Source organism: Diabrotica undecimpunctata, chromosome 9, assembly GCF_040954645.1.
Source record: "Diabrotica undecimpunctata isolate CICGRU chromosome 9, icDiaUnde3, whole genome shotgun sequence".
Classification (NCBI taxonomy): Eukaryota; Metazoa; Arthropoda; class Insecta; order Coleoptera; family Chrysomelidae; genus Diabrotica; species Diabrotica undecimpunctata.
The window spans coordinates 45205075-45219875 of NC_092811.1; the positions used below are offsets into that span (position 1 = coordinate 45205075).

The 14801-nt window shown below is 32.7% G+C and overlaps 2 protein-coding genes across 3 annotated transcripts in view; one reads left to right on the forward strand and one right to left on the reverse strand.

The window, feature by feature from the left end:
- LOC140450060 (glucose dehydrogenase [FAD, quinone]-like) overlaps window positions 1–14801 on the reverse strand; it is a 367487-nt gene that overhangs the window by 350715 nt on the left and 1971 nt on the right. The window contains exon 2 of the mRNA XM_072543487.1: window positions 378–449. Coding sequence (XP_072399588.1) covers window positions 378–449 — 72 coding nt within the window. The remainder of the gene's footprint in view (window positions 1–377; window positions 450–14801) is intronic.
- LOC140450061 (proton-coupled amino acid transporter-like protein pathetic) overlaps window positions 1–14801 on the forward strand; it is a 527271-nt gene that overhangs the window by 225888 nt on the left and 286582 nt on the right. The gene's annotated exons all lie outside the window — the stretch shown is intronic.

Genomic DNA, 14801 nt, shown 5'->3' on the forward strand with positions numbered 1-14801 from the left:
AGTACTGGAATGAATCCCTCCTGAAAGAAGAAAGGGAGGACGACCACAGAGAAGTTGGCGCAACGATATTGATGAAGCAATGGCGACAAGAGACTTAGAAAAAGCAACTGCATATGACAGAAAAAGATGGAAATTGGGGCGGAGAAGCTGCGACAGCCATAATCAATCCGTTATTAAAAAAAAAACAGGCGAAACGAACACAACTCGTTAAACCTTCCGTGTATGAATTGGTATCAATAGATTATTAGAACGTTATTTTTGTCTACCTTACTTCTTCAGACAGTCGTGTAGATACAAACTCCTACACGGAAAACCAGTGTATAAAGAATAATTAAAACGAAAGCAAAAGAAAAGAAGTTTAAAAATATTAGACTTACCATTACTTATACCTTCTCCATAATCTTTACCATTCGTAGCTTGACAGGAACACGGATACACTGTGTAAATACCTAAAAAAAAAATAAAGTGTAAAAACAAAAAATTGTTTTTATCTTTTCCATCTTTATTCCCTGTTCTGGTTTAATTATGTTTCGTTTGCTTCAAAACCGTTTCTAGCATAGTAAGATGGAACTAAAACGACATGAAAGAGAACTCACCTCCATCAACCTCCTAGACCCAACCCACCACAACCAAAAAAGTTTAAATTGCAAACCTACTTGTGATACATCATTGAAAAGACTATAAAAATCCAATGGTATAAATAATAATTATACAGGGTGAAGCAATAATTATGAAACTTTGGCTTAAATCGACAATTTAATAAGGTTTTTTTTTAACTAGAAATTTGTTACAGATGTCAATTAAGTAAATGTTCAAAGTGGGTTCCGTTGTTCTGTAAACAATAATACAGCCTATTTTTAAATTCTGCACGAACTTTGGCAAATGTTGTTCTAAAATAGCGCGACATGCTTGCGTAATTCTTTCTCGCAATTCCCAAGGTGACGCAGGTTGAGTTTTGTAAACAGCTGACTTGAGGTAACCCCATAGAAAAAAGTCAGGTGGCGGTAAGTCTGGTGACCTCGGTGGCCACTCAATAGGACCTCTCCTTCCAATCCATATGTTCGGATAATTAGTAGCCTACCAGTGTCTAACAACTGGAGTTGCATAGTGAGGAGGTGCTCCTACTTGTTGGAAGTGCTCGTTTTTTAACATTCTCGGTTCAACGCAAATTCTTTCAGTCATGAGTTCATAAAACTTAATTCTGGATCATCATCGCCTAGTTATTGAAGAATTTGTATTTTGTATGGGTGAAACTTATATAATTTCAACACCTTTCTAAACGACTCATGTAAAAGTGCTGTCATTGCAGATACTTGACGTGTTGATGCAGTAGGCTCTATTGCAAAATGTCCAATAACCTCAATTTAGGATGCTTCATTCAGTAATCTTGGGGCATCCTTTTTTTATTTTGCACTGATCACCTTCCTCTAAAGTTTTCAACTAAATCGCGGACGTACACGTGACTTACATTTTTGTCCTGATGACGTTCATGAAATATTTGAGTTGTTCGTAAATAACACTGGTTCTGGGATGCAAATATAAAAATGATCTCTACGTGTTCAGGTATAGTGTAAACCATCGTGACATCTACAGCTGAATGACAGTACCGATTTTACAAATTATGAAAACTAATGATATTTAAAATTCTCAAATAAACCAAAAATTATTGAATCTGACAGAACTCAAAAAACAGATGTTTTCAACTTGTTTTGCAAAAACGGCAAATTAAGTTTTTATTTAACAAAAAAAAATCCGATGGGCACTTAACATTAAAAATAATAGTCTGGAGATAGCATTACAAATACAAAAGTCATAGTAAGCCGGCTGATATTAACACCATGTATAATTATTAAACAATAATTATACAGGGTCATTAACAGAATCAACAAAAACCTCATTAAATTTTCCATTTAAGAAAAAGTTTAACAATTATTACTTCACCCTGTATAATTAATATTTATACCTTTGGATAGCATTTTTTACAGTTTTTCAATGATGTATCACAAGTAGGAATTTGCAATTTAAACTTTTATAGTTTTTGGTTCTCTTTCATGTCATTTTAGTTTCCCCTTACTATCCTAGAAACGGTTTCAAGTATTTTTCGATATCAGCTTTTATTCGTGAAATATAGCCCATTGTAAGTTTTAAAATTGACACTGTATATTTCGAACAAAACATAAATTTGTAATACAAAATATTGAGAAGCATTTAACTTTCTAGTGTTTTTTTTTGACAAATTTGAAGTATAAAAAGTACAATAATTATTGTAAGTTTTTGGTTTTCCCATTTAATATAATTTATAGGTATTTTCCCTGACAAGTTCTGTATAATGGTGTATTGTGTTTATAGTGTAGTATTTATTCGACCTGCTTCTGGAAACTTCGAATGGTAGGAGACCCGTCAGGTATTACCTGGGGTTTCTACCGGCTGGTGTATGATCTAGAAAAGACCTGAATGGAATATAATTAGAAATATAGTGTTTACAGTTAAATATGAATCATATATTTATCGTAACAATAGGTTGTTTTCCTGTGCAACTTTTTTGACATTTTTGCATTTGAGTTAGTTGTTACTTCTCAGAGCGTAAGGTTACCTTTTTCGAGCTGGGAAATTGTACATTCCCTTAAAAAAATATAATTGTTTATCATTGACCTAGTGTCTTATTAATTACTGTCTGTTTGGTAAAAAATTCTTTCAATAGTTTAATTTTATCTGACTCAATTTTATTGACAATTCAGACAGATATTATATATATTAAAACAGACGACTTTAAAATGATATTGCCAATATTTTTAAGTTGCGTTCCTAGGACGACTTTATTGTAAGATAGTTCATTCGATTTCATAAAATCAACTTTAACTTAACAATCTCCGTCAGAAAACCCATAGAATGTGATTTGTCTTTAAAAAGACAACTACGTGCAATGATTTCAGTAAAATTCTACTGTTAGTAATTCCATAGTTAGTGATACAATGGGAAAAAAACCAAAAAAAACCTCATTTGAGATTACAACTTCATAATACCATCATAAAGTTGTAATCTCAAAGAACGATACTGGATATAAGTTTCAGGTGTATAAAAAACCAACACACACCAACAGATATCTAAATTACAGATCAAATCACAACATCAATGTTAAAAAGGGAATCATTTAATCCTTATACGATAGAGCCAAAATAACTTTGTCGTTTATAAATAAGAAATTTTCAAGAATAGACAGAATGGAAACCACCAACGCTGAGCAAAGATGCAGGTGTGTTTGTCCTTACACCTTGTCCTGATAGCTTTGTTTCGTGCACCAGTCATAGGTCGCTGGTTTTTTCCCTTGGGGAACAAGTCTTGTCCTTAGGGAAATAGGTTCACTTTACTTATTTGAAGGACCACCCAGAAAACTGGGACAAATGAAAATTTCGAAGAGTAAGTTTTAACAATTACAAGGTATTTTGGACGCCGATAACTTGCTTAAGATAGCTGATTTATGAAACCAAACTTTATGAAACTATAAAACTAGATAACTTTTCGGTGATACAATATTGACACGAACTGAGTAAACTTATTAATATCCCGACTGCGTTAAACCTTCTGAAGTGCGGCTGGCGCGAGTAGAATCCAATGCTGAATTCGAACTGATGCAAACTGATTTCAATCACTCGGCTAGTAATCGTTTCTTAACATTCAGAAATCTCCCCCTGAACCCCTCGACGTATCTAAAGGATATGTTTACATTTTAAATACCTTAGACTTTCATTTTATGTTTAAAATTACCTGAGAAGGGTAACTTTCGTTAATGTTGGGAAATTTCAAATGACTCCGTTGGGAAATTTCAAATGACTCCAAAACCGATAATTTGGAATTACTAATCCCTTCATTGTTATGTTTCTTTGACGATTTTAGAAGCTTATGTCTAGAAAGTAATTTGAATGCAAGTTATCGACGCCGTACAAATTATTAGATGGTACAAAGGAATTTTATAAATCTAAACTAATATACTGTGTGATATAATGATATGATACAAAAATAAAATAAAAATATTAGATATTGTTGTTACGCAACAAACGCAATGTAGAACGGGATCCTATAATATTTACATGAAATAATACGAGCAAAATAACATTAGCATACATAAAAGGATTAGTTGAAAAACTTAAAACAATAGGAAATACATTCAACATTTCAACAACATTCAAAACAATAAACACTTTGAAATCTAAATCTATCTATCTAAATATAATTTATATCAAAAACTTAACCTAATAATAAACAAGAAAGAACAAAGAATTGTATTTATAAAATACCTTGCGAATACGATCCTTTTTATTTAGGTGAAACATCAAAATCATTAAATGTTAGAATAAATGAACATCAATCTTTTACTAAAAATAAATTTGATAGATCTGAAATATATAAATACGCATGGGAAAATGAACATAGGGTTTAATGGAAAGATTCAAGTATAGTCTTGAAAAAAACAGATTCTTAAAAGAGAAAAATTAAGGAAGCTGTTCTAATTATGTTAAATAAATCCAATTGCGTCGCAAATTCCTTGGCAGAATAAAGTAGGATCTGGTTACCCATATTAAAAGAGAAAATCAATATAAAGAAAATACCACTATTAGTGAGTCAATAACGGACCGAAAATACATCATTTATGTTTTAAAATAAAATACATATAAAACCATAGTTTGGTGTTAATATTAGAGGAGAGTAAAAATAAATGTAAGACCAAATACTTACCATGTCGGGATAGTGATATGAGGTTTTTCCGGTTTTTTTCCTCATGATTTACTATGAGATCACTAACAGTAGAATTTTACTGTCACCATTGCATGTATATAATTATATATTCAGGAATTCTACAGTATTCACTGCCTTCCCTCGCTCAATATTTAGGTGTCTATCCCACCATACTGAGTTAAGTTGTCGGATTGCTGTTCTTGTTTGTCCTAATCTTTGTGTAATTTCTTCCTCTGTCTTTTTCGTGATTATAAACCCCAAGTATTTGAATTTATCCTTTCCTTTGATTGTTACGTTGTCATCAATCTGTAGATCTTCTATGTCTTCTTCACGTGTAGATAGGTACTCTGTTTTCGCGTGGTTAATATCTAGGCCAGCCTTGATATATTCTTCTTGTAGTTTCTTCATCATGTAGCTGAGGTCGTCTTGATCGTCTGCAAAGCTTAACGTAAATAGGTATTCGTTCCGTACCGGTACTCCCATGCCTTCGCATTTTCCATGTAGTCAAGGCTTTCTCTAAGTATTTTATTCATTGCATGTTATTGTAACAAATCTCACGCTATGTTTTTTTTGACGGATATTCTTAAGTTAAAGTTTATCACATGTTATCGAACGAACTATCTTACAATAAAATCGTCCCAGGAACGCAACTCAAAAATATTGGCAATATCATTTTAAAGTTATTTACTTTATAATGTATAATAATGTCTAAACTATCAATATAAATGAGTCTGGCAAAATTAAATTATTAGAAGAATTTTTTACTAAACAACAAAAACAAAATTTTTTAAGTTTATTAAACTTTAGTGTTTTGAGAACCATTTCCGAAGTAGAAATCGAAACGTCAAATAAACTTAGTTTTAAAATATTTTGGCTTATTCCCCATACAAATAGTTAATTGTATTAAGATGCCACAAAAAATAGCTTCAAAACAATACAAGGTAGATGATTCCTTCTGTAACATTTTTTATTTGATTTTCTTCGTTTGTTATAGCTGTAAGGTATGTTGGGTTATCTATTTTATGTTTCTTCCTTTTTTTATCCCAACTGTTATGATGTCCTTAAAGTTTTTCAGTATTTCCTCCGCAGTTTCCTTGTTATGGATCGGTGAATGGTTCATCCTTTCAATGAGTTTGGCATTCTTCTTGAGTTCCTCTTCTTAAGAGCCACCTCTCTTTTGCCTCTCGAATTTTCTTTTTTCTGAATTTCTTTGTATTTATTCAGGTCTTTTGCATTATGTTTTCTTTGTTCTTCCATAAGTTCAAAAATTTTTACTGTCATCCACTTTTATTTTTTCGCCAAGTGGTTTGAGGGTTTCTTTTCCAACTGACACAAGGGCATGTTGAATTTTTTCCCCATTTTTGATCAATAGTTAGAGTTTTTGTATTATCTTTTTTGACTTACTCATAAAAGTTCTCTATGGTGTCCTCCTTGTCTGCAGTGGGTGCATATACTTGGATTATATTCGTTACGTTTTAAATGACAGAGTAGTTCATTGAATCACGTTAAAATGGCAACAGAGAAGTTCAAGTAGGAAACCAGCAGCTGATGATGTACTAGGCAACACAAACAAAAACGATAAACATGAGAAAGGAGTTACAATAATAATAGTAACAAAAAGAAGAAATCCTTTAATGAAGTGGAAGGCTACATCAGAAAGGATTATATAGGAACGGATTAAGTATGGATATTATAATAAAGTAATTACTATTTTAATGAGAATAAGCCACAATTAAATTTTAAAATAAGTTTATTGGCATTTTAATTTCCACTTCGGAAATCGTTCTCAAAATACAAACATTAATAATTTAAACAAATTTTGTTTTTTATTAGTTGGTGAAAAATTCTTCTAATAATTTAATTTTATCTGACTCATTTATATTGACAATTCAGACATACATTATGCATTTTAAAGTAGACGACTTTAAAATGATATTGCCAATATTGTTGAGTTGCGTTCCTGGGACGACTTTACTTGTAAGATAGTTCATTCGATTACATGAAATCAACTTTAACTTGAGAATGTCCGTCAGAAAACCGATAGAATATGATTTGTCTTTAAAAAGACAACTACGTGCAATGATTTCATAAAAATTCTACTGTTAGTAATTCCATAGTTAGTGATACAATGGGAAAAAAACCATAGCATGTGATTCATTTTTAAAAAGACAACCACATGCCATGATGACAGGAAAATTCTCCTTACTGATTCCATAGCAAATCATGAGACAAAAACCAGGAAAAAATCTCATAATACTATCCCGACAGTCACGTTCGAACCTTCGTGTTGGAAACAAGCATCGAAGAAGTACTTGTGTATAATTATCTTATCTTTTTGTAATTAGTACCAATAATTGGTATAAGCTTTTCGTTATCAAGATAATTAAAAACAATAACCGAAAAAAGTGTTTGTGTTCAATGTTATTATAATTATTATCCAACAAGGAACTAATACAAATTTAATTACTACATTTATTAACATAAATATAAATAAAATAGTCCGGTATATTAACAAAATATGCCGGAATATCTTAATAATTTCTAGTTGTAATTAGTGAAAAACTATGGATCACCAACTAGATAACCAAGAACCAACTAGTTATCAATGTATTGACGACATAAATCCAGCCATTAGAAAATCCTGCCTAGCCCGGACTCCTCCACCTGGAAGAAATCGAAAAGACAGTTACAACTCTCTAGATGAACAGCAGAAAAAATTTAAAATACGCAACAACGATCTACAAATTTACCAAACTTTCAAATAGAGAAACCACAAAAAACCACAGATGCAGATGAGGTAAAAAGTGATAGTGAATGGGCATCAGTCCAATACAAGAAACGTCAACGCAGCGATGATAGTCCTGAATTGAAAAACACCAAACAGGCCACACTCAAAGATTATTGGCTAAGTAAAACTGTTCTTACATCTAACAGATACGAGGCACTTAAAAATGATAAACCTAGTGAAGAGTATGAAATGCTGGAAGAAAAAAAAGATGAATAGCCACCATCTATATTTATCCAAAATGTCGAGTGTATCAAACCATTACAGGAGTTACTACAGCAGATAACTCCAGTTAAATATACTTTAAAATGTCTTGCTAACAACCAAATTGAAGTTCAAGCTGACTCATCCAAAAACTATTCATTAATTGTAAAATCTTTAGCAGAAAGAAATACTCAGTACCATACATACCATCTAAAACCAAACCGTGGATTCCGACTTGTTATACGTAATTTACATCCTTCAACAGATCCAGATGCCAATAAAAAAGCGTTACTAGTGCACGGACATACAGCACTGAACATCTCAAACATTAAGCAAAGAGGCACAAAGAAAGATCTGCCACTATTTAATATAGAACTGGCTATCCAAAGTAACAATAAAAATATATATATATATATATATATATATATAATATTAAAAAAATACTAAACTCTATTGTCACAGTTCAGCCACCGCATCCGAAAAGGGAACTACCCCAATGGCAAAGATGTCAAAATTTTGGCCACACTCACAATTATTGCCACAGGAGTCCACGCTGTGTAAAATGCGTGGGCGATCACCTATAATCTTAATGCCCAAAACCAAAAAATATGAAAGATGTTCAATGTGTAAATTGTCTAGAAAATCATCCTGCCAGCTATAAGGGATGCTCAGTACACAAAGAGCTACAGAAAAAAAAATTTCCAATACTTAGAGACAAAAACGCAAGTCAACCACCTCATGCAGTACATCCTTCAATCACTCAACCAACTACTAGCTATGCGAAAATTGTCGCAGGAAGAGATAATAGAAATACATCTACCATAGATGAGGCTTCTCATGTAATAGAAACAACAACTCCTCAACATATACAAAATAATCTAGAACTACTAGTACATAAGTTAATGGAAAGAATGGATAAGATGTTTGATCTCGTAATGATATCTAAGTTTAACCTTCAACACTAAACTAAAGATGTGCTATTGGAATGCCAATGGCTTAACCACTCATTTCCACGAGGTTAAAGCATTTATTTACTCTCATAATCTTTTTTTTTTTTTAAGTTTGATGGCCTTGGCCGAGCCAATTAGCCAGACAAATTTAAAGACAAACAATTTTTACAATCAGAGGAATTTTTTACAATTATCATCCGTACATCTAACGTGCAATTAGTAATAAATTAGAACTTATTTTTTAATTCTTTTTTTTCCTGCGCTAAGACATAACCCGATTCAACATCTCGGAGGTTTACATCTTCCTTTTTATTTTTTAATTCTTTATGACTTTTTTTTCTTTTTTATATTTTATATATATTTTTAAATATATATTTATATATATATTTTTTTTAAATTTATTATTATTTTTTTTTCTGCTATAATACAATATTTACTTAAATATAAGTTAGTTTTAAGCTACAATTTATATTTACAGTTTTTGATATGTTCGTAAATCGTTTTTAATATATTGATATCTCTAGAGAAAATCAAATTGTTCAGGTAGACGGGAAGTGGAATTTTTAATATAATAAGATTATCATAAAATTTGTTTATGTTTACAGATTCGTGGAAACATTCAAGAAAAATATGTAATAGGTTACCTTCTTTTCCACACTTGCAATTAGGTGACTCCGCGAGACCAAACTTGTACATATGAAGGGGGGTAAGAGCATGATTATAATCTTAATCTGTTTATAACCCTTATGAAATGGCGATTTGATAGAGTATGAAACCTTTTTTTTATGGGTATTTCAGGCTGCATTTGTTTGTAATTATTTCCAGTTCTCGTGTTTCGATAATATGTTTGCCATTTTTCTTTTTGATGCTGTTTACTAATTATATCAATGTCTGAAAAGGGGAGTAAGTTCAAGGAAGCTTCTTCGCCTATGCCTAGGGCAGATTTGGCTAGGCTATCTGCTATTTCATTGCCCTTAATGCCCGCGTGTCCCTTTATCCATGATATAATAATGCTTTTCCCTAAATTTGTAATTTAATCATAATCTAGATGTTATGTTTATTTCCGAAACACACATGACTAATAAGAGCCATTTCCATATTCCCAAGTATTCAACCTATGTAACTCAACATCCATTAGGTAAAGCTCACGGCGGTACGACAATTAATATAAGAAATAACATTAAGCATCATAAAACAAATAAAATTAGTAAAGTTAACATCCCAGCCACATCAGTGTCGGTCGAAGATTCACAAGGCTTGATTATTCTATCTGCTGTTTACTGTCCACCGAATAAAATAATTAAAGCTGATTATTTTACTGAATACTTTAAGATGCTAGGACACCGTTTCATTACTGCTGGAGATTATAATGCCAAACATCATAAATGGAGTTCCAGAATCGTAACATCACGTGCACAGGAATTATTAAAAAGTATTAATGAGAATCATTTAATTCCTTTCTTTAGCTATACCAATGAGCTATTGCTCATTGTTTGTAATGAGACAGATTGCAATAAACATTGGATGTTAAATAAAAAAAACTATCCCGATATGGTAAGTATTTGGTCTTACATTTATTTTACTCCCAATAAACATCAAATTCTAAGTTTATATGTATATTATTGAAAAACATAAATTGTGTATCCTCGATATGTTACTGACTTACTTATAGTGATATTTTTCTTTTATTAACTTTTTCTTTCAATATGGGTAACCAGATTCTACTGCATTATGTCCAAGAATTTGCGACACAATTGGTCTCATTTAGCAATTAGAGCCGCTTCTTTGATTTTACTCTTTTACCATCTGTTTCGTTCAGGACTATACTTGGATCGTTGCATTAAACCCTATGTCCATTTTCCCATGCGTGTCTACATATTTGAGATCTATCAAATTCTTTATTTTTAATATAAGATTGATATTCACTTATTCTAACATTTAATGGTCCTGATGTTTCACCTAAATAAAACTGATCGCGTTCACAAGGTATTTTATAACTAAAATTCTTTGTTCTGTCTTGTTCATTATTAGGTTTAGTTTTGGATAAAATAGATCTTAATATGTTTGTTGTTCAGAATATTTTTGTTTTTTGCAAATCAATCTGCAGCAAATCTTCAATTATTTAATTAATCCAATTTATTTTTTGTTGAACAATATATTGTAAGTATTGAAGATTTGGTGAAGATGGTGAAGGGCAGCAGCGATCACCAGTACCAACGCAAGGCGCAAAAGAAATTATCTTGGACCGGCTTGTTATTGGAATTCCACAGGCATGACTAGGACAGTTTGAATGGCTGTGCTACTGCGGTGTCGAAAGTAACGGGATACCACAACACTACCTTTTCCCCAGGTTAACTCATCTCATTATGGTAGAACAAAACAAAACAATGGCCCTCAGTCCCGGGCAGGACTTACATGGTCAGAGGGTGCGAAGAATCTCCCGGTGCCAAATCGATGATATCCAACGAATTTCAACATGGAATGTTAATAGTCTTTACGAACCAGGAAAACTACGCAACCTTATAAAGGAAATGAATCGGCTGAAAATAAATATAATGGGAGTCAGTGAAGTCCGATGGACTGGATCTGGACAGTTTACGAAAGATAAGATTACTATTTATTACTCGCGTAGTGACCCAACAGATAGACATCACCGACATGGAGTGGCTATTGCTCTTGACAGGAAGACCAGTAAATCGGTGACAGATTTTGTTCCAATTTCCGAACGAGTCATGTTGATCAAAATGACAGGCAAACCAGTAAACATAAATGTGACACAAGCATATGCACCAACAGCAGATAAGTCAGAAGAAGAAATAACTAAGTTCTATAAAGATCTGGAAAAGGCAATAAGACTAACAAAGAAAGAGGATATAAACATAATAGTGGGCGACTTTAACGCCAAGGTGGGTAAAGGAAGATATGAAGACATAATTGGAGAGTACGGCCTTTTAGTTAGAAATGAAAGAGGCGACCTGTTGTGTGAATTCTGCCAGGAGAACGGTTTTGTCGTCATGAACACATGGTTTCAGCTCCCGCCTCATAAGTTATATACTTGGAAATCACCAGGAGACCGTCCAAATCGAATAATTAGAAACCAAATTGACTACGTTTTAATAAACAGAAGATTTCGTAACGTTATCAAAAGAATCGCAGCCTATCCAGGTGCTGATATTGCATCCGATCATAATCCGCTAATAGCAGATGTGAGGTTAAAACTAGCAAAAATTAAGAGAACAAATACAAACACCAGCACGCCTATAAATACAAGAGAACTGATGAGAGACGAAAATCTTAAGAAGAGTTATGCAAATCAAATTAATGAAAGAATGCGAATAATAGAACAAAATGATGATATCGAAGAGATGGTCAATGATATTAAAGGAACGATTCTGGCAGTAAACAGGGAAGTTAAAACACAGATCAGAAAGAGAAAGCATAACGAATGGATGACGGACGAAATTATGGATCTAATGGAAAAGCGAAGACAACATAAACAACAACGTAATCAAGACAAATACAAACAGATACACAAAGAAATTCGCCAGAAGGTTAAGAAAGCAAAAGAACGTTGGATGGTGGAAAGGTGCAATGAAATAGAACAATTGCAGGAAAAAGGAGATAGTTTTGGACTACATAAGAAGATCAAAGAAATATCGAATATACACAAAAGCCACCACAGAACAAGAATACGCAACGACAGAAACGAATACATAGAGTCAGAAGAGGAGATAGCAATGGCATGGAAAGAATACGCAGAAAGACTTTTTAATGACGAAAGACCAACACAACCAACGCGCAAACTTCCTTCCGAAAACTTATCAGGGCCATCAATAATGCGAAGTGAAATAGAATATGCAGTTAGAACCACAAAGATGCATAAAGCAACAGGTCCAGATGAAATTAATATAGAAGCAATAAAACTAATAGACGAGGAGAATATCGAAATCTTGGTAAAGCTGTTCAATAGAATTTATGATACTGGTTACATTCCGCGAGAATGGCTGCAGTCATCCTTTGTGATGATCCCAAAAACAGCTAATGCCACAAAATGCAATGAACACCGCTTAATCAGTTTAATGAGTCACTTGCTGAAACTCTTCCTTAGGATATTACACAATTTGGTTTTAAGGGAGGACTAGGAACAAGAGAGGCAATTTTATGTTTGAACACCTTAATACAAAACTGTTTAGATCAACGAAAAGATGTCTACCTCACCTTCATCGACTACAAGAAGGCATTTGACAATGTTAAACATGATATCATGATGGAACTACTACATAGGGCCAACATTGACCAGAAGGAGATCGGAATTATTCAGAATCTATACTGGAACCAAATGGCAAAGGTGAGGATTGATCAAGACCAATATACGGATGAATTTGAAATCCGGAAAGGTGTCCGCCAAGGCTGCATACTCTCTCCGATGCTATTTAATTTATATGTTGAAAATATATTTGCGGAAGCATTAGAAGACACGGAATTAGGCATTAAGGTGAACGGCATACCAATTAGCAACCTACGCTATGTGGACGACACAGTGATTATAACTGATAATTTGGAAAATCAGCAGTTATTACTTGATAGGGTGAATAGCATAGGTAAAAAATATGGCCTCAAAATCAACATTTTGAAAACGAAATATATGGTCATTAGCAGAAACCCTCCAGAAAACCCGATAATATGCTTAGGTGACGATCGCATAAAACGCGTGAAAACTTTTAAATACCTTGGCACCACAATCAATGACCAATCGGATCCACAAGAAGAAATAAAAACCCGAATACAAATGGCAAGACAAGCTTTTGTGAAATTCAGACCGCTCCTATGTAATCAAAACCTAAATTTTGAAATACGCTACAGAATGGTCAAGTGCTACATATGGTCCATCTTGCTTTATGGCATGGAAACGTGGACTTTGAAAAAAACATCTATCAACAAACTTGAAGCATTTGAAATGTGGTCATTGAGAAGAATGATGCGCATACCTTGGGTAAATAGAGTTCAAAACGATGACGCCCTTAAGAGAGCCGGCGTGGAAAGAGAACTCTTTGAATTAATTAAAAAACGCAAGATTGGTTACCTTGGGCACATATTGAGAGGAGCAAAATATGAAATACCACAGTTAATCCTACAAGGGAAGATCGAAGGTAGGAGAGGAGCCGGCCGCAAACAATTATCCTGGTTAAGGAATATTAAAGAATGGACAGGAATACACAATACAGGCGAGCTGTGTCAAGCCGCCAAGAACAGAATTCTAGTAATGAGATAGTCGAATACGCACTTTGGTGTATGGCATGTTAAGAAGAAGATTGAAGATTTGCTTATCAATATGATATCAAATTCTGATTTTGATCGAATTATTTTTAGTTTACATATAGTATATGAAAATTCATATGAGAAATAGAGAAATATAGATTTAAATAAATTTAATATTCTTTTAGAACAAAACAGTATACATACTTTAGATAGTCTACTTTAATAGAAATAACGACATATTAGCGACAGTTATCAATCTATCAAATAGACATTTAAATGCAACGGAGAGTTTAATACTGTCAAAGAGTCTAAACTTTGCTGTTAGTCATCTATCTATCTCAAAATTAGACATAATTAGCTCAGTGGAAAAAATATCTTAATATTTATCAACCGACGACAATGAAGAATATAGAATATTATGTAAACTTGAATAGAAAAGTCTATTAAAATTAAACAAAACATAAGCAAAGAGGAACTAAAGAACTTCATAATTATCCTACCAGCAGACAAGGGAAATGCAACTGTGATAATGGATAAAATTCAATATGAAAACAAACTTAAAAATCTAATAACAAACGGAGCTTATACAAAATTAACAAAGAATCCAACAAAGCCTCTAAAAAACCAAATATATAGAACTTTATTCAAGTTTAAAGATTATTTAACAAATTAAATTAAAATTAAAATTAAAGAAGATTAATAACACTTCTTTACAGTAAGACCCCTTATTTTTATGGAGTACCGAAAATTCATAAAACGAATATACCACTTAGACCTATTTGTACTACCATGAATTCCTCTTGTTGTCACTTGACTGTCAAAATTTTTATTAAATATTATACAACCATTTGCAAATAAAAATGACACAT